Below are 21272 nucleotides of genomic sequence, written 5' to 3'. Positions count from 1 at the left end.
GCTGAGATACCTGATGGTACTGAGATGGCTGTGGTCTGTGAGGTCGCTGCGTACCCTGAGGTAGGAGAAGTTGTTGTTGAGGATCTTCCACCTCCTCCTCCTCACTATGAGCTTCACAGGCTTCAGCTGTGAAACAGCGGGGGTATAACAACCACACCCAATATTTCGATTAGCAATATGTATGGACTAACTTCAATATACTTTCTAGAGAATCAACTAGACAACCAGACTCAATCTAGAGAAAAGTATATTGAGGAGTTAATATCTCTCTCACTTGGTTTGATCTTTACTCAAACAAATAGAAATCTGCGAGTCTCTATCAAATACAAGGATAATAACTTTGATGGTACCAAAGGCCAATATCCAAGTGTCAATCAATTTAAATCAACAACCAAATGTTGGATATTCTAATTGATTGATCTTTACGCACAATCTATGATATTTCAATTATATAATGAAATATAATGCGGAATAGAAATAACACAGACACCAGAAATTTTGTTAACGAGGAAACCGGTTTCCAGAAAAACCCCGGGACCAAGTCCAGATTGAATACCACACTGTATTAAGCCGCTACAGACACTAGCCTACAGCAAACTAACTTCGGTCTGGACTGTAGTTGAACCCTAATCAATCTCACACTGATTCAAGGTACAGTTGCGCTCCTTAGGTCTCTAATCCGAGAAGGATACTACGCACTTGATTCCCTAAGATGATCTCGCCCACAACCAAGAGTTGCCACGACCCAAATTCGAAGACTTTAATAAACAAATATGTATCACATAGAAAAGTCTATGATAATAGATAAATCTGTCTCCCACAGATAAACCTATGAGTTTTGTTCCGTCTTTTGATAAATCAAGGTGAACATAAACTAATTGATAATCCGTACTTATATTCCCGAAGAACAACCTAGTAAATCTCCTCACAACAATCTTAATCGTATGGTAGCGAAACAAGATGTTGCGGAATCACAAACGATGAGACGAAGATGTTTGTGATTTCTTTTTATCTTGCCCTATCGGAGATATAATCTCAAGTCAATTATTCAATTAAACTCGTACGATAGAAAATGGCAAGATCAGATCGCTCAACTACAAGAGAAGTAGTTTCGTCTGGCTTCACAATCCCAATGAAGTCTTTCAGTCGTTAACCTATAGGGTTTCGGGAAGAAACCAAAGGTTAAAGGAGAATCGAAAGTCTAACTAATATGACACATGAGGTGTGGGGATTAGTTTTTCCAATTGCTAGATGTCTCCTTTATATAGTTTTCAAATCAGGGTTTGCAATCCAAGTTACTTTGGTAACAAAGCATTCAACATTCACCGTTAGATGAAAAACCTGATTTCTCCAAGCTAATATCTTTCAACCGTTAGATCGAAACTTAGCTTTTCATACACAAATGAAATGTGTTTCATTTAGGTTTGAGTAACCGTACCTAAACGTGTACACTTGGTTGCTTCACAAATAGTTAACCGAGGTTAGCCATATGAGTACTTTCATATCAACCATATTCATCTTTCTCATAACTAGTTCAAATGAGTCATAAGAACTAGTTGATAGAGTTGTTCAATTGCTTAGGTCTTTATTCATAGACACAATTGAAACAAAATCGGTTTGATTCACTTGAATCAATTCATGAAAAATATAGCTATGGTTTGCAAAGATTGCGTTCCTTATTGTTTTAAGTTTTAAGTTCATGAACTTCTGATTTGAGAAATAACCAGCTTGGGTACGCGTACGGGTATGCGTACCTTAGCTACCAGATTTGAGTTTGGAAACACAGTAGAAATTTTCGGTTCGAAAACTTCTGTGAGTACGCGTACCTAAGGTGACTGGTTTTCTAGTTTGTAAACTACAAACTCCAGCAGAAGTTTTCGGTCAGAAAACTTCCGCTAGTACGCGTACCCAACCTGTCTCGTTTATCAATGTCGCATGCCCAAGTGCACACAATTGGTTTCCGGCACATGGACTTATACACTAATGTGTGAACACACTATATATGCTTATATCCATAGTTGGTTACATAATCTCACCTCTACGTTTCAATCATTGAAACATTCTTCTATAATGTTATAACAATCTTTATTCACGAATATCGTCATTCACGACTATCGTCATTCACGACTATCGTCATCAAAGCTATTTTCAAGATTGAAACGTCATCATGACTTTCGTCACGGATAAAGATGAAAAGTGGTTAAAGAGAAAGCTTACCAACACGTATTTCGAGAAAAATATAGGCGAGTAAACTCGGCTCGAAATAGCAAATGTACTTTTGAGTGATAGATAAGTTCAAGTATCCACATACCTTTTAGTCGGATGAAGTTCCACTAGTTCCTCGAGTAGTTCTTCGTCTTCGTAAGATGATCACCATGGAGTCTGGAGCTCAACTACACTAGTCTGTTCTGAACCGAGACTTAGCTATAAGTAGTCTAGAAATCAAGACATATAGTTTTGACACCTAAACTTGACAAACATGCTTGAGATAACAACGCATGCGAGTTCGACCGAGCAGTGCTCTAACAATCTCCCCCTTTGTCAATTTTAGTGGCAAAACTATCAATACATATGGATTACAAAATAAATAAAACTTTGTAGCTTCTCGTCCACATGCTTCATCTCCTTGGTGCTTCAACATTACTCAAAAACTTCATCTTTTCCAAGTACTCCCATGATTCCATAGATGTTCAATTCAACATCATAGTTGTTGAATTTACGTAGCCATAACAATGAGAAAAAAAAAGCTCTCGATCATTGTTATACAGTGTCATAGTATTATTACACGGTATCAAAGTTCTTATATCACAACTTCGACAACAATACTATGGTGATATGTATCACTCCCCCTTAGTTAATACTTCGTCTCAATACGAAAACCACTTCCCCTTACATAATGATCCTAAAACCATATGTATTTGTAGTGTGAACTATATATTAATTATCCCCCTTTTTGTCAATAAAATTGGCAAAGGTACGAAAACGGGATCCTAAAGAAATTTTCATGTAGACACTTCAAGACCAAAGAAAAGCACATATCAACTTGTTTTGATGCAATCATATAGCCAAAGCTAGATGCACTCATCATGGAGTTCATAAAGATACAAGATAAGTCCTTAAAATTCCACAACCGCACTCCCCAGAAAGATATGGAAATTAAGCGCAAGTTCAAAAGAACTCTCCCCCATTTGATGTCATTCCCGAAATAACAACAAGAGCGACCTTACTTTTACAAGAAAATAAGGATTTCTTTGGATACCAAAAACCACAAAAAGATTTTGTATCCAAAAAATTCTCAATTAAACTAACCACAAGCGAACCCATTATTAATTTAATCGGAATACACAACCAAAATAATCACAAACGAATCTATGATTTGTTTAGTTGGAAATGCTCACACAAGAAGACTTATGGAGCCGCACAGTATACACATAAAATATAGATCAGGGAAAGATCAATACTGCGGAATATACAAGGATTCATTCTATCTTCATCACTATTTGCATAACGACATACAATAGACATAATCCTCGTAAACAAAAGATTTTAACCTATCTTCCATCAATGAATTGATTTAATAGGCTTAAATTTTGTTTGTCAAAAAGTTCATCGATCTTGTATCAATACATGCATATCGACATATAAACGAAATAACTTTTGACATTGTATGGGACAATAATAGTTCACGGACGCAAACACACATATCCCATAACATATTGCAATATATAAAACCATAAAGATTAATACTGCAAAACTCATCTTCCAAACCAACTTTAGAATTTAACCAAATAAATATAAAAACATGAAGATGAAAACGTTGGACATAGCTATGTGTACTCACAATAATGGCTATTCCAAACCCTAGTTGTCCTTCTTAAACAAAAACAAGAATACAATTTCTCTTAAGAAGTTTTACTAGATATTAAGATCTTTGAAAAATTCCTTATCATCCCCGAACTCCTTGTCGTCAACAGCCATTGGAACATATAGTTCATGGAGGAAGGAGTCAATACCAATAAACCTTCTTGGCTGATGATGTCGAACCAGAGCCTTAGTTCATGGAGGAAGGAGTCAATACCAATAAACCTTCTTGGCTGATGATGTCGAAACAGAGCCTCCTAAATTTCCAATGATCTTAAAACACAAGCCTTTATTTGTTGAATCTCTTTTCTTGCCAGCTTCAACTCTTCAAGAACATCATAAAACTTCTGAGAGCTTGAAGGAACAGGTCTTGGCTTCCTTACATTCCTTCTATTTCTTTTTAAAGTTGGAGGCAATTGAGATTTCTCTTTTTCCTTAGTGATTGATGGCTTAAAAATCATATTGATATCTTTCTCATCAGAAGACATGGTGCTTGGAGTATCCATGAAAGCACGGTTTTGTGAGAGGAGTTCACAATCAAGCCTCAACAAGCAGTCTTAAGATATAAAGAGTATCAGAGAAAGAAAAAAGAATCTAGGGTTTTGAAACCTTTAAACAGGTTCCTACCGTTCAACTCACAACCCTATAAAGAATAAAATTGTCGATAATAACCCTCTTCTTTCAAAATAGTCTCTTCCAATATCAATAGTGATATGGAGGAATTCCAAAAACCAATCAACACAACACTAAAAAAAAAAACTAAAACAGATTTTATTTTTAAAGCATGAGGTGTGCAAGATCTTGTCTCTTTTGAACAGGCATTTGAGACAAGATGCACATGACAACACAATCAAGTTGTACCGTGGTGAACAACAATTTGTCCACCATGACCCTTTTGGTTGGAAATCATGGAATCCTGCCTTTCCGTATGTTTATACCATGTTTTATTCTCTAATGGCCTATGTCTATCTTTGGAAACTAATTTCTTTGATGAAGATAAGATCTTACATACATCAGCTGTTTTCTCCGCGAGTTTAAGCTTGGTGGCTAGACGATCTTCTCTTCATTGAAGTTTGTTGACATATCTCATTTTGTGTTTGTATTTGAGACACTTTGAAAACTCATGTCCCTTGAGAGAGCAATAGGATCATGTCAACGCAAAAGATGGTTCAGGCACCTTTGAAACACAAGCTGCTAGGCAGACGGTAGATCCTGAAACATTAAACAAGGGGTTTCCAAAAGAAAGGTCAACTGATTCTTCCATCTTGATTGGTTTTTCTTCTACAAATCCATCAAGATTGATATATGTATTGCTACACTTATCAAAATCAATGTTTTTACATAGAAGAGCAACACTTGATTTCTTGTCTTCATCAGAATCATAATTGTTAGACACCTCATCAAGTGTTACAGCAAGACCTTTGTTCCCAGTGTATTTTCTACGATTTGGACACTCGTTTGCAAAATGACCAAACCCTTTACACTTAAAGCACTGAGGCATATCCTCGTCATCAATTTCATCTGTGTCCCTGTTTTTAGGAGGAATACGATTATGAGGTTTGACTGATGCTTTTGTCTTATCTCTGGAGAAACGTTTACTTCTCTTCAACAGAAGATCTCTAAACTGTCTTGTGATCATCGAAACTGATTTGTAAAGATCTTCATCTGATTAATCCGTCTCAGAGTGATCATCTTAAGAGATATACACATTTTTACTTTTATCAAGTAATTTTGTGTCTTTTAGTGCTTTGAACGCAACATCCTTAGAATTGGATGAATACTCATGATCAAAGATCTTAAGCTTCCCAACCAGCGTATTTCTAGAGAGATTATCAAGGTTATTTCCCTCAACGATGGCATGCTTCTTAGAGTCGTATCTAGATGGCAGTGATCTGAGAATTTTCATCACAATGTCCTTTTCAGGAATAGTCTTACCCAATGCAAAAGATGCATTAAAAATTTCAGACACTTTGTGATTAAACTCATCAAATGAATATTCATCTTCCATACGAAAGTTTTTCCAATCGGAATTAAGGTTTTGAAGCCTAGCTTCCTTTTCACTGGTATTACCTTCGAATACGGTTTCTAAGATATCCCACGCATCTTTAGACCTAGTGCAGTTTGACACATAGTGCTGAAGATTTGGCGTAATGGCATGTATGATGGCATTCAAACCGTCGGAGTTTTGCTTTGCGGAAAGTATCTCAGCAGCATCGTATTTGCCAATATTTTTTGGAACATTAACGTTACCTACTGCAACAACGGGAGCATTATAGCCATTAACAACATATACCCATGATTGAAAATCATGCACTTGAAGAAAAGCTCGCATAGAAATTTTCCACCATAAGTAATTAGAGCCATCGAAGACTGGTGGTACGTTAATAGAGATAGCACCTCTGTCCATAGAGTCAGATCGCTACAAACACAGACTTTTGAGGTCTTAAACGTGTTTGCTTGCTCTGATACCAATTGAAAAAACGAGGGTATAACAACCACACCCAATATTTCGATTAGAAATCTGTATGGACTAACTCCAATATACTTTCTAGAGAATCAACTAGACATACAAACTCAATCTAGAGAAAAGTATATTGAGAAGTTAATATCTCTCTCACTTGATTTGATCTTTACTCAAGCAAATAGAAATCTGCGAGTCTCTATCAAATACAAGGATAATAACTTGGATGGTACCAAATACCAATATCCAAGTGTCAATCAATTTAAATCAACAACCAAAGGTTGGATATTCTAATTGATTAATGTTTACACACAACCTGTGATATTTCAATTATATAACGAAATATAATGCTGAATAGAAATAACACAGACACCAGAAATTTTGTTAACGAGTAAACCGGTTTCCAGAAAAACACCGGGACCTAGTCCAGATTGAACACCACACTGTATTAAGCCGCTACAGACACTAGCCTACTATAAACTAACTCTGGTCTAGACTGTTGTTGAACCCTAATCAATCTCACACTGATTCAAGGTACAATTGCGCTCCCTTATGTCTCTGATCCCAGCAGGATACTACGCCTTGATTCCCTTAGATGATCTCATCCACAACCAAGAGTTTCTACGACCCAAAGTCGAAGACTTTAATAAACAAATCGGTATCACACAGAAAAGTCTATGATAATAGATAAATCTGTCTCCCACAGATAAACCTATGAGTTTTGTTCCGTCTTTTGATAAATCAAGGTGAACGGGAACTAATTGATAATACAGACTTATATTCCCGAAGAACAACCTAGTATTATGAATCACCTCACAACAATCTTAATCGTATGGTAGCGAAACAAGATGTTGCGGAATCACAAACGATGAGACAAAGATGTTTGTGATTTCTTTTTATCTTTCCCTAGCGGATATATAATCTCAAGTCAATTATTTAATTGAACTCGTACGATAGAAAATGGCAAGATCAGATCGCTCAACTACAATAGAAGTAGTTTCGTCTGGCTTCACAATCCCAATGAAGTCTTTCAGTCGTTAACCTACAGGGTCTCGGGAAGAAACCTAAGGTTAAAGGAGAATCGACTCTAGCAAACTAACTAGTATCACACATGAGGTGTATGGATTAGTTTTTCCAATTTCTAGATGTCTCCTTTATATAGTTTTCAAATCAGGGTTTGCAATCCAAGTTACCTTGGTAACAAAGCATTCAATATTCACTGTGAGATGAAAAACCTGATTTCTCCAAGCTAAAATCTTTCAACCGTTAGATCGAAACTTAGCTTGTCATACACAAATGAAATGTGTTTCATTTAGGTTTGAGTAACCGTACCTAAACGTGTTTACACTTGGTTGCTTCACAAATAGTTAACCGAGGTTAGCCATATGAGTACTTTCATATCAACCATATTCATCTTTCTCATAACTAGTTCAAATGAGTCATAAGAACTAGTTGATAGAGTTGTTCAATTGCTTAGGTCTTTATTCATAGACACAATTGAAACAAAATCGGTTTGATTCACTTGAATCAATTCATGAACAATATAGCTATGGTTTGCAAAGATTGCGTTCCTTATTGTTTTAAGTTTTAAGTTCATGAACTTCTGATTTGAGAAATAACCAGCTTGGGTACGCGTACGGGTATGCGTACCTTAGCTACCAGATTTGAGTTTGGAAACACAGTAGAAATTTTCGGATCGAAAACTTCCGTGAGTACGCGTACCTAAGGTGACTGGTTTTCCAGTTTGTAAACTGCAAACTTCGTCACCAGATTGGGCCGTACGGGGTAATCTTCCTTCTGCTAGTGATATGGATTTAGGTGGTGTTCAATTTCTTTCTTCAGTTCCTAGGTCATCCACCATGCCGTCTCTGCACCGCGGTGAGGGCTCAGTGCTCGCGCCCCACGCTTGATCCCAAGTGATTAGTGGATCCGTTGCTGGATCTGAGAAGGGTAAGTTACCTGAGAGTTTGAGCCTTATGAGTTCTGACGATGCTATTCTTGAAGTCATCCTGCGGGATTCAAAGGGTCCCTTTTCTGCTGAGGTTGATCGTCACCATCTAGCTGGTTCTTTGGACATAGCTTCGCAGCTGGACGTCCTGTATGCTCAGTATCGTGTGGCTAAGGATCATTTCTTTGACCCGGACTTCCTTCGTTCTAGTCAGAGTTTTTGCGAAATCCGCAGGGGTAGCATCCAAGAGATTGAGGCCTTCATGGACACCTATGCTGATTTTCTTCCCCGTCTTTCGGTGTTCTCAGTAAGTGATTTCTTACTTGACTGTTTCATGCTTTGATTTGAACCTTCGTTTGTTCTTATGCTTCGTTGTTTGCAGCTTTGCAAACAAATAGATGTCGGCTGCACCTTGTTCAATTTTTATAGGGCTAAGTGTACTCACTTGAATGCCCTGTTGGACCGTGCTCGTCAAGAAGATACCTTTGCTGGTGCACATCAACCTTCGTCCAGTGATACTGCTTCTGCTGCTAGGATATCTTCATTGGAGGATGATTTGATAAAGACTCAAAGATCCTTGGAGGCTTGTTTGATGTCCCTTGAGAGAGCTAACAATGTTGCTAGAGTTGCTGAGGATGGGCGCTAAGCTGCTGATTCTGCTTTGGCTGCTGAGTCCTCCAGAGCCATAGGTTTGTTTCCTTTCTCCCTTAGCTTCATTTTGGTTTCTATTTGATTGCATAGTCCTGAGTCATACTGCGCATGTCAGCTGGTATCCCTAGTGAGCTTAGACATCTCCGGGAATGGGTATCCAAGTTGACCTCCGATGTTTGGTACTATCAGAAGAAGTCTGATAGGCTGATGAACGTGACTGTTCATAACGAGGCCCAACTTTCTCTCGAGTCCGCTCATAATGCAGATCTCGTGAAGTAGGTGGCTTTGCTCCGTGAGAAATGTGAAGATGCCCTTAAGTGGAAAGAGGGTATCATCTTAAAGCAAAAGGAGGATATTGCCTTAGTCGAGAGATGCTTCTCAGCTCAAGAAGTCATCCGCAAGAAATATCATGCATATTTTGAAGATGCTTGTGCTTCGTTGGCTAAGGTTACTGCACAACATAACGTTTTGTCTTCTGAGGTCTGCTCTCTTAAGAGTAAACTTGTTGAGGTTGTCTCCGCATCGTGTTCCATGTCCCATGCATCCTTGGTTAGGAGGTTGGAAGAATTAGAGAATATTTACCAAGTTTTATCCTCTGAGAATGCTTCACTCCAGATCGATGTTGATGATCTTCGGACTGAACGAGATACCCTTGTAGAAGATCTCGAAGCCGCTGAGGTGGACCTTGCTGAGGCCCAACATTAGTTTACCCCTGATCCAGTCGTATTCAACTTATCTTAAGTGAATTCTTTGTTGTATTATGCCCTCAACTGAGGTGCCCTTGTGTTGTTTTCTTTTCTTAAAACACTGCTTCGTGATGGTTTGAACCTTCTTTATCTGCAACTTTTTAAGACACGTCAGTCGTATTTTGGTAACATTATTACTTTACCTATGTTATTGCATAAATATTTTGTTTATAGACGTATTGTGTCTAATTTATCGCACATTCAGGTTATCACAAGGTGCTAAGGTATGTTTAACCTTGGGTGGAACATTCATCGTCCTACCTAAGTATCCTTTGGCCAGAAGGTACCGTGGTGGCGAAGGCTCCTACGTGGGCAATAGTTTTCCTGTAACCCTACTCGTTCAGCGCGAAGACTGCTTTACTTCGACAAGGTATCTCTACAGGGGATATCTTACTTTTTATTATTGCCTCATGAAGGGAACTATCGTCCCGATGATCCGAGTATTGACATATGCGCAATTATCTCTTGCCTTGTCTCATCGTCAATCCTGACGGAGGGTGTCTATTCTAACTAGGGCTGCACAAGACCCGCCCGTCATACCCAAACCCACCCGTACCCTCTAAACTCGTGGGTTTTAAATCTGAATCCGTCCGTTATGGGTGCGGGGTTGGTTATGAAAACAAAAACCCGCTGTCTATGAGTGCGAGGTTGGTTTTAGATAATACCAACCCAAACCCGTCCGAAAAACCCGTAGAGAATGAAGATAAAAGATCATGTGGATATTTATGGTTTGAATTTAGTTTTGCTCCACTTGTTTCTTTGTTTTTAAAGTAAAAATGTATTGCTTGCATTCGCATACATACCACAGCTGTGCCCATTCGCATACATACCACGACTGTGCCCAAATTTGGTTTATTACAGTGTGTACATAGTTTTTCTTGTAGTTGCAACTTACCATTAGACCTTCACCACCATATTGGCGTTTAAGCTAAAGAGTAACGATGCAATTAAATTATTAACGTGAAAATGATGTGGAAGTTTCTCAGTCATTTAGTTAAATGAGAGGCAGGCACTAAAAAACTTTCTGGGGTTAAGAATTAGGATCCTTAGTGGAGAACGATTATAGGATCGGACTTTGTATAATTACTGACCTTGAAGTATTCTAAAGTTTAGAGATGCATTATCATTCGGAGAACAATTAGGATCCTTAGTAGGTTTAACCCCAAACCCGCCCAACCCGTAGCGGGCGGGTAACAAAATCCGTCCGCTGTTTGTGCGTGCGGGGTTGGTTATGAAAATAAAAACCCGCAGTCTGTAGGTGCAAGGTTGGTTTTAGATAATACCCACCCAAACCCGCCCATGTGCATACCTAATTCTAACCCATTTGTATTAACCGAAACTAAAAGTGACAAATACTAGAACCCCTACTATATGTGTTCAATATATATAAGCCCCACCAAATGGATCCTCTCCTATCAACTTCATACTTTCATTTTTTAATATTTCTAGGCCCAGAACTTTAGATTTCAGGGATTGGTAATAAAGTTAGGGTTTGGGGAAAATTCGCAATACCAAAAATGCCCTTTACTATATATACCTAATGAAATAGGCTATAGGTTTTATTTCCAGATTCATTTTCATTTTCACTTTCTCTCACTTCTCTCTCGTCTCTGCTCTGAAACAAATTAGGGTTCTTCATCAAAAGGAAGAAAACAATTGCAGAGAGCAAGAAAACGATTCTCGCTCCATTGATCTTTGCCGATGACGTTTACGTATTACAGAAGAACGAAATCAATCAATCATTTTTGGTTTTAGATTGAATCTAATTTTAATTTTACGGCTGTGGATGTAAGTGTTTTGAGATCGAATTTTTAAGCTTATAAGTTCTAGATCTGGCTTGATTTGTTTGGATTTGAAGTAATTGTTAATTTAATTTCAGATTCCTAACACGATTTTAATCTCTATTTCTGATTTCATATTTGTAAACAGCTTTGTTGATTATAAATCTTTCTACAATTTCAACTAAAATTTCGCGATGAACTCTTGATCGGAGTTCAAATCTATTATAGTTTGCTCTTTGCAATGCTTTTAAGATGAAAATATGGAAAAAAAATATTAGAAAACTTTTTTTAGGTTTCTTTATTGAGAATCACTCAGTCTTTTTTATCTTAAATCTCGATTGAAAGTTTGTTTTCAGATTCGTTATCAACGAATCATCATCTTTATTACCCATCTATTTGTTACGAATTTCATATACTTTCACTGAAGTGCTCAATTTTGTGTGCTTTACTTCTGATTCTATGTAGTTTGATACATCTCTGTCAATGAAATCGAATTTAACTGTTACATAGTATATTTTTGTTGGAAATGAGAGGTGGTGATATGGTTGTTTGTGGAACTGAAATTGCAGGTTGATTTTTGAACTAAATTGTTGGAACTAAAACAAGGAGATGTGATGTTGTTGATGGAATTTGCAGAAGAAAGGAGTAGAGATGTGGTGGTCACTAAGATAAAAATGCAGACTAATATCCCACTGCGGAAGCACTCATGGGATCCATTATCTTTCAAACATTGCAGGTATTACGAAACTCTCTCCCCCTAAACTAGAACCATGAACTTAATTGTTGCTGTAAGCTTCCTTCACCAGCAAATAGGCATTAAGTTCCACTAGAAACAAGTCTACTCGAGGCCTCTTAAAATATTAGTATTATTTTCTTGTTGAAATATCCTTGGCCATTATCACTCTAAACTCGAGGGGAAAAAATGGCACTATGAAAATAAATGTGATTCTCGATGTCAACTGGCCAGTATGGATTAGTAGTCAGCTCCTAGAACCATGTGTATGTGCATAGTTTATGCCATTGAATACCTTCAAATTCTTCCTTATCACTATTCATGACCCTTAATACATCACCCACCTATTTGTTTCTTTGAAAAATTAAATAAGGTAGCTTCCCCACATGTGATTCTCGTAAAATTAATGTGAAGGGTATATTTTTAAATGAAGTGCCAAGCTGCTTATATGTAATAGAAGAGCAAAGGTCTTTGGTGGTGGAGGGGAACATTTGGTGTATCTGGACATGTATATGGTCTCTATTTATTATAATATCTTGAATCCCAGATCTTCCTGGTTTAGAATAGCCTTTGAGTCATGTGTCTATTATTTCATGTTACCTGATATTTTGTAGTTTTGGTTCTCCATAATCGGTATGTTAGATTCGTAGGCATCTATTGACAATTCTTCTCTTGAAGGATTCTCTGTATTTGCTACTTATGTACAGTTATGAACGTCCCTTTGTTATTTTACAGATGACACTAGTGGACATGGCACTGGAGAATCGAGGATTGGTCCAATCTCTGTTTCTTTCCTCGACCGTCTGTTGTTTTGGTTTTGAGGTAAAGTCCCTTGCAATGGCACTGTAAGTTAAATATTTAGTGTTTTTGCTTTATATGTACAAAGAGATTTTAGATGTACATGCCACTATATATGTGTAACTACTATATTTAGTGGCATGTGTAACTCTGAGATACACTACCCATATCCATGTGTAAGTCTTAGTTACACATGCTAAAAATAAATAACAAAATTATTTTTTGCATCAATTGATTTTGCATTTCTGGATCTAAGTACATTTAACCTTACATATATTGAATGATAATTAATTCAAATGATTTTACACGTATTGGTTGGACTGTCTTATGACAGATTGTTGATTCGGTCATATCTTTATTTCGAGTTGATTTCGCCTGTTAGAGGGGAACCTACTGAGCACCAGGTAACTTCATCTTTTCTTTGTTATCTTGCTATGAATACGTCAGTTTTGTGGAATGTTTACTTGAGTTAATTCTTTGCTTCGATGGCCCTAACAATACTTGCACAGATGTAAGTGAAAGTTACACTAGTAAGATACATGTGAGACTTCTAATTTTGATTCTAATCAGTTATCTTGATTTAGTTTTTCCTCCCTCATATGTATGTCTAAATGAATCAACCATTATGTTTCAGCTTTAGATTCCTTCAATTTCATTAACTTGTTATGCCTTTAATTTCACTAGATGTGTAATTTCTAGTTACACAAGCTAAATAGATGTGTAATCTCTAGTTACACATGCTAATTAGATGTGTAACTTCTAGTTATACAATCTAAATAGATGTGTTATTTCTAGTTACACGTACTAATTAGATGTGTAACTTTTACTTACACATACTGATTGAATATGTAAATTCTGGTTTTGGTGATTGAATTACTGTTAAACTAGTCGGATGCAAGTGTAACTTACTGTTACGCAAGTTATATGCATGTGTAACTAAGACTTACACATGCCATATGCATGTGTAATTTCTGATTACACATCTCTCTTCATAGTTTTTTTTTCCTGATTACTTTAAGTTGGTTACATGACATATGCTCTACAAATTATGTTTTTTTCCTTCATCCCAACCTAATTACATGGGTGTTTATTCTCTTTCATATATCCAAGCATTTTGGAATCGAGTAAGACAAGAAGGGAAGAGAACATTTCTATTATAGGATATCGTGGCTTATTTCTAAGATATAGCGGCTTATTTCGAGGATTTCGTTTTACATATCTAGTTTTTTGATTCGTTTGTTGTGAATAACAAGCAATTACTATTATTGATAAACAAACAAATTATTGTAAATGAATATTAAAGTAATACATGTATTTTCTATGTGTAGTTTTGTTGTATAACTAGTAAGTACACATATATGCATGTGTAATTTGGAGTTACACATGCCATACGCATGTGTAACTTCTGCGTACACATGTGTAACTACTGAGCACACATCTATATACAAGTGTAACTTTGCGTTACACATGTCATATACATGTGTAACTTCTGGATACACATGCTATATGTTGGCGATGGTTGACGGTGGTGGCAGGAGGTGGTTGGCGGCGGTGGTTGTCAGTGGAGGTGTTGGTCGGAGGTGGCGATGGCTGGCGGCGGCGGTGGTGGTTGTCGGAGGTGGTTTGACGGTGGTGGTTGGTGGCCGTGGTGGTGGTTGGTGGCGGCGGTGGTCGAAGGTGGATGACGGTGGTGGTCGGAGGTGGTTTGACGGTGGTGGTCGGAGGTGGTTGCCAGTGGCTGGCGGCGGTAGTGGTGGTCAGAGGTGGCTGGCGTTGGTGGTTGGTGGCGATGGTGGTCGGAGGTGGCGGTGGTGGTCGGAGGTGGTTGGAACATCATCACATAACATTTTAATAATTTTGGGCTTAGATTTAAATTTTATTTAATTATGGGCTTGATAATATGCATAAGGGTATCAACGACTTTTAATAATTTGGGGCCTAGATTTAAACTTCTTTTAATTAAGGGCCTCATATTATGGGTTATCCATGGGTTGGGCCTTACCCTAATTTTCCCAAACTAAAAGGTTTGTTTCATTGATTAATAAGGTTTATAATACATTTGATCAGGGATAGAACATGGTGGGCTAAGGCCCGTTCCTTTCTTCTCCTGAGTAATCATGCACTATCTGGTAATGTATCTCACAATACTATCAAAATTCAAGGACTCACTATAAATAAGAGGCCCATTACCATACTGATAGACAGTGGAAGTACCCACAACTTCCTAGACCCTGAGGTGGCAAGGCTGAGTGGTACATTGATTGAACCCACTGCTGCTCTGCCAGTTGCTGTGGATGATGGAAATAAAGTAGTAAGTGATGCTAAATGCGCACAATTCAATTGGAGCATGCAGGGTTGACATGGTGTTGGGGGTAGATTGGATGAGGAGTGTCAGCCCAGTTAAGTTTGATTTTAAGAAGCTGAATAAATCATTTATGAGAGAGGGAAACACTATTGAATTAAAAGGAGGTAGTAAAGAAGTGAGAATTTCTTCTATGTCAGCTAAGGCCTGCCATAAATTTCTCAAGAAAAGCACTCATGGGATAATGGGGCATATGTTCTTCATCACAGCTTAAGAAGTGCAACCACAAACACCTGAAATACTTAAACCCCTCATATCCACTTATTCCAGCATATTTCAAGAACCCACCTCATTACCTCCACAAAGATCCCATGACCATCATATACCCTTACACCCAAATGCTACCCCACCTAATCAAAGGCCTTATATAGTTCCCTATGTACAAAAAGAAGTAGTAGAGAAACTTTTGCAAGAAATGTTAAACTCTGGAGTGATCAAGCCTAGCAACAACCCTTTTTCTTCACCTATACTACTAGTCAAAAAAAAGGATAGCAGCTGGAGATTCTGTGTAGATTACAGAAAGGTGAATGAGTTAACTGTGAAGGACAAATATCCAATTCCTGTCATTGAGTAATTACTGGATGAATTGAAGGGAGCTAAGGTCTTTACCAAGATAGACTTGAGGGATGGATATCATCAGATTAGAGTCTGCCCAGCAGATACACAGAAGACAGCATTTAAAACACATCAAGGGAACTATGAGTTCTTATTCATGCCATTTGGATTAACCAATGCTCCAGCCAGCTTTCAAGCTCTCATAAATGATGTCTTCAGACCCTACTTAAGGAAGTTTATTCTAGTTTTCTTTGATGACATTCTGGTGTACAGTCCAGACATGGAGACTCATATGCAGCACCTACAGCTCACACTAGCAACTCTCAAGGAACATTCTCTCTTTGCAAAACTTAGCAAGTGTTCCTTTGGCCAAGACCAGCTGGAGTACTTAAGACACATCATATCAGGAGAGGGTGTAGCTGCAGATCCAACAAAAATTGACAACATGGCAATGTGGCCTACTCCATCAACTATAAAAGATCTTAAGGGACTTTCTGGGATTGACTGGATATTACAGGAGGTTTGTGAAGGATTATGGAGTCATTGCTAAGCCACTCACAGAATTATTAAAGAAGAATAACTTCCACTGGAGTGAATCAACCCAAGCAGCCTTTGAGAGGCTTAAGAAAGCAGTCACAACCACTCCAGTTTTGGCGTTGCCTGACTTCAAGAAGCCATTTGAGCTCTCTACTGATGCCTGTGATACTGGTGTAGGGGCAGTCTTGATGCAAGGAGGTAAGGCCATAGCCTTTTACAGCAAGGGCATGGGGCCAAGATTCCTAGCCATGTCAACATATGAAAAGGAATTAATGGCAGTGGTAATGGCAGTGAACAAGTGGAGGTCTTATTTATTGGGTAACAAGTTTACTATCTATACTGACGATCAGAGTATCAGGTACTTCATGGAGCAAAGGGTCACTCATTATTGCAGCAAAAATGGTTAACCAAGTTATTGGGTTATGACTATGAGTTGAAGTATAAAAAGGGTTCTGAAAACTTGGTAGCTGATGCACTGTCAAGAGTACAACTAGAGGGGGATCCACAATGTTAGAGTTTAACTCTTTTACAACCAAACTGGTTAAAGGAAGTACAGGAAAGTTACAAAGATGACCAAGTTGCTGAGAATTTAATTCTACAGCTTACCCTACAAGAGCCCAAGGGGAGTGACTTTACTTATCAGCAAGGGATATTGAGGTATAAGGGCAGAATCTATATTGGCCAAGGAGGAAGCTTAAGGCAGAAGATTATTTACTCAAGCCATTCCTCATCTGTAGGAGGACATTCATGGATTCAGGCTACCTACCAAAGATCCAAACTCTACTTCTTTTGGAATGGTATGAAATCTGACATCAAGGAGGTAGTGAGCACCTGTGAAGTTTGTCAGCAACACAAGGGATTTAACACAGCACCAGCTGGCTTACTGCAACCACTTCTAGTACCAGGAGAAGCATGGGAACACATTAGCATGGACTTCATAAAGGGAGAGAAGTGATTTTGGTGGTGGTAGACAGATTTACCAAGTTCATCCATTTTTTGGCATTGAGCCATCCTTACACTGCAACATCTGTGGCCAAGGTATTTATAGATAATGTTTACAAACTGCATGGACTTCCTAAGTCCATAGTTTCAGATAGAGATGTTGTGTTTGTGAGTAACTTTTGGCAGGCTCTCTTTACAAGATTGGGAACAACACTGCACTTGAGTACTGCCTATCATCCCCAGACTGATGGGCAGACTGAAAAGGTAAATGCATGCTTGGAGTCATATTTAAGGTGCATGACCAGTTTCAAACCAAGCAAATGGGTATCATGGTTAGCAATGGCTCAGTGGTGGTACAACTCCAGCTACCATACCAGCCTGAAACTCTCCCCTTTTGAAGCCCTGTTTGGATATGCACCTCCTCAGTTTGGGATCTCCACCTCAAAACAAGGAGTTAATGCTGAAGTGGACAACTACCTTGAACAGAGGCAGATAATGAAGTCTTTACTGAACGAAGCTTTAGAGATGGCTCAGCAAAGGATCAAGAATCAAGCTGACAAAAAAAGGTCAGAGAGATCCTTTGAGGTGGGAGACTGGGTGTACTTGCGCTTACAGCCTTACAGACAATCCTCAATTCAGGTAAGGAGAAATTTAAAACTTTCTACTAAATTTTTTGGTCCTTCCCAAGTAGAAGACAGAGTAGGGAAGGTGGCATACAGGCTGAAGTTACCAGAAGGATCAAAGATACATCCGACCTTCCATGTATCTCAGCTCAAGCCTAAGCTATGAGTGGGAGTCATGCCACAAACCAACCTACCAGCCACAACTAAAGAGGGAGATCTCAAGATGAAACCATTGCAGGTGCTGAACACTAGGAAGATCAAGAAGAACTCTCAGATTATACCTCAACTACTTATCCAATGGGAGGGTTTTGCTGTGGAAGAAGCCACTTGGGAGGACAAGCATTACATTGAGCTACAATTTCCAAAATTGATCCTTGAGGACAAGAAACTTCACAAGGAGAGGGAATTGTCATAAACCTTCCCTTTATAACTTTATGTTTTTCCGATTTATGTTTTGGGCACCCGAGTTGTTGTTAAGGGCACCCCTAGTTAGTGGGGTCGGTTATGTAAGTTGAAGTGTGGTGTACTCCGCACGTGCCTACCTAGGGGATTGATTCTGTGGTTGATATAGTCTATAAGGGTCTTCTCTCCTTTATCATGAAGAATCAATAATCAGAAATTGCTTTTCTCCCTCAAACTTCTTTTCTACCCATTCTAAATCTCTATCCTTAGAGATTTGAGTTTCTTCTGAGCTAATTTGTAGTGTAGATCACTATATTATATAGGCGGAGCAACCAAATCTCTTAGATTAAAAAAACTACATGATTTTTTCCAGTGGTTCTTCATGAACCGAGTTTTTGAACAACGCAAAAACTACCTACACACATAAAGTGTGGGCCCCGCCGGCTGGAGAAATACGGAGGGTCCCGTTTATGGTTTTGGTGTGAGGGCGTGGTTTTCGTGGAGTCCAAAAATTCGGTACATTCTCTTTCTTTTTTTTATCCTTTACTTTTGATGAGAAAACTGGAACATTTTTAGTGTAATACAACTATCATAACTAAGCACATATTTGGAAATAGTCATTTAGGGAACTAAAATCATGCCTATATAGATGGGCAACCAAAAACTAATTCTTCATCAAAATAACTTGGATGGAGGGAGTATAACAAAACATCATGGATGGAGGGAGTATAACAAAACATCAAAATAATAACTTGGATGGAGGGAGTATAACAAAACATCAAAATAATGCCAACTTAACTTGGCTTTGATTGTCGATGCATTAGAGAAGTTAAAGCCGGCATTTGTCTTGACATCATCATATTATTAAGATCAGTAGTGATCTTAAAAGGAAGTATTAGTTTTAATCCAAATTTTTAAAAGCCCTTTTTTTGTTTTGTTATTCATCAAGTAATTAGTAGTAGTACATTTACAAGAGAATTAGTCATTCAAAGCTCTTTTCCATACACTTAACAAACTCATTAAAGTCTATCCTACCATCTCTATTATCATCAAATACTCTAATCATTCTCTCGCATTCCTTGATATCATGTCCTTCCTTAAATCCTAACTTAAACAAAACATCCTGCAACTCTCTTTCATCAATAAACCCATCTTTATTTTGATCAAACATATCAAAAGCTTTCTTCAGTTCTGTCAAACTTGGCTCATCCTCGTCGAACAAGTTTGAAAACTCGACTGAATTTAATCTCTGATCATGAAGTTGCTTTGCATCAAAATGGTTGCAAAATACTCCCAAACCCAAATTCTTCATTACCATCTCCACATCTCCCACGTATAATTCTCCAGCACTGTCATCACTTGCCACCATCCTTTCCGCATCTACCGATGCATCCTTCGTCTCATGATGGTTGCATAACTTGTTAGCGCTGTTAGATGATATTTCATCTGTACTAGACAGTTCATGAAAATCGTATCGAATACTAATAAATTTGCCAAACTCAATATCTAATTGAATCTGAAGAAATCTTTGTATTTTTGAGTAATAAATTTGAATACAATTGAGAATTCTGTAGTATAAGAGAAACCCAAGAAGGGAAATTAGTGATAAAGAAGGTGACAATGTCCTCTCCATTGTTGGTTATAGTTATAAGAAAGAACACAAAAATGTAAGTGGAGGAATGCAGTAAAATTAGAATTTGTTATGTTGGATGGAATGAGAAGACTGGATATATATGGCTTATATATGTGTATGGGAATCGTAGGCTTGTTGAGGACACAAAATTACCAGGAAGAGAAAAAGAACTTTTAATTTGTTTGGAAGTTGTTGGGTGCATGACTGACCGACTTGGATGATTGAAACAGCAAGTTATGTTGGCTCTTGCAAAACATAGAAGGATACTTGTTAGGTTTCGAGGGAAGGTTCTCATGAAGTGCTCGAGAGAAAAATCTGAAGAGACAGAGAATTAGCTAAGCTGTCATAGGCCTGCCGTATTTTACTTGTATTTTTAATGAGGTATATGTCTGATTGGGTCAGCAGCATGATGGAGTACACTTCCTAGAAATTGGAATGCACATTTTGTTGTTTAAAAATTCAAAACGACTCTTTAAGATTGAGACAACAAGCAGCGCTGGAAGTTTCTTAGGAAGCACCAGGGAGAAAAAGACTTTGGAAAATTTCGTTTCGTGGTTGGATTGACATGTTTGTTGTTAAGTGCTATTCTTTTCCATTATAAAAAGCGTTTTATTTTATTGTTTTGCTTGACAAAATTAGGTATTAGCCGTCTTGGTCGGGGGAGCAAGAGGCTTTTGTGCAGGTTACATATGACAGGTCGAAAGAGCGGTGGAGGAGGTGTGATTTGGGCTGTGAAACCGCTGAGAAAATCAGTTTTGTTATAAACCTAAAGTTTAATTACTAAGATGCTTTTTATTTCTAAGAGTAGGGTTTACATACCTTGGGCTTGGGCACCAAGTTCTCTATCTATATAAATAGAGACTTTAAACTTTGTATTTTATACACATCTAATGAGAATTCTTCTTCTTTCTCCCTTTATTTTGTGTATTTTTCTCTTGTTTCTCTATATTACAAGACATTATCACGCACGTTGCTCCACCAACTGATCATGGAAAAAGAAAAAATTCTCCATCTATATCTAACCTTTATTTTTTTCTTATTGGTTTGATTTTATATTTTTCTTCTTTTATTTATTAATAATCGGACTCTGATTAAGTTTCCTATATTAATTGTTTTACAGGTTTCTGCCGTAACCTATATTGAACCTACTTATCGGCAAGTTGAGATTCCGCCATAGGTGGTACTTGGTATGCGATAAAAGAAAAATCTGAAAAGGACTCGTTTTGCTGTTCGTTTTTT

The 21272-nt window shown here is 37.9% G+C and overlaps 2 protein-coding genes across 2 annotated transcripts; one reads left to right on the top strand and one right to left on the bottom strand.

The window, feature by feature from the left end:
* The first annotated feature begins 9070 nt into the window (after window positions 1-9070).
* LOC113279108 lies at window positions 9071-18164 on the top strand. The gene is made up of 9 exons (XM_026527818.1): window positions 9071-9100; window positions 9201-9401; window positions 12917-13026; window positions 15333-15459; window positions 15934-16416; window positions 16469-16631; window positions 16784-16896; window positions 16981-17253; window positions 17562-18164. The coding sequence occupies exons 1-9, from the start codon at window positions 9071-9073 to the stop codon at window positions 18162-18164; spliced, it is 2103 nt and encodes a 700-aa protein (XP_026383603.1).
* Window positions 18165-19299: 1135 nt separating this feature from the next.
* On the bottom strand, window positions 19300-20255 carry LOC113277459 (probable calcium-binding protein CML30). The gene has a single exon (XM_026526548.1). It carries the CDS (start codon window positions 20031-20033, stop codon window positions 19383-19385), a length of 651 nt encoding a protein of 216 aa, XP_026382333.1. The 5' UTR covers window positions 20034-20255; the 3' UTR covers window positions 19300-19382.
* Window positions 20256-21272: the final 1017 nt, after the last annotated feature.

Source organism: Papaver somniferum, chromosome 5 (assembly GCF_003573695.1).
Source record: "Papaver somniferum cultivar HN1 chromosome 5, ASM357369v1, whole genome shotgun sequence".
NCBI lineage: Eukaryota > Viridiplantae > Streptophyta > Magnoliopsida > Ranunculales > Papaveraceae > Papaver > Papaver somniferum.
The sequence above is the reverse complement of the archived record's forward strand: the minus strand, read 5'-3'. Positions and strand labels throughout refer to the sequence as shown.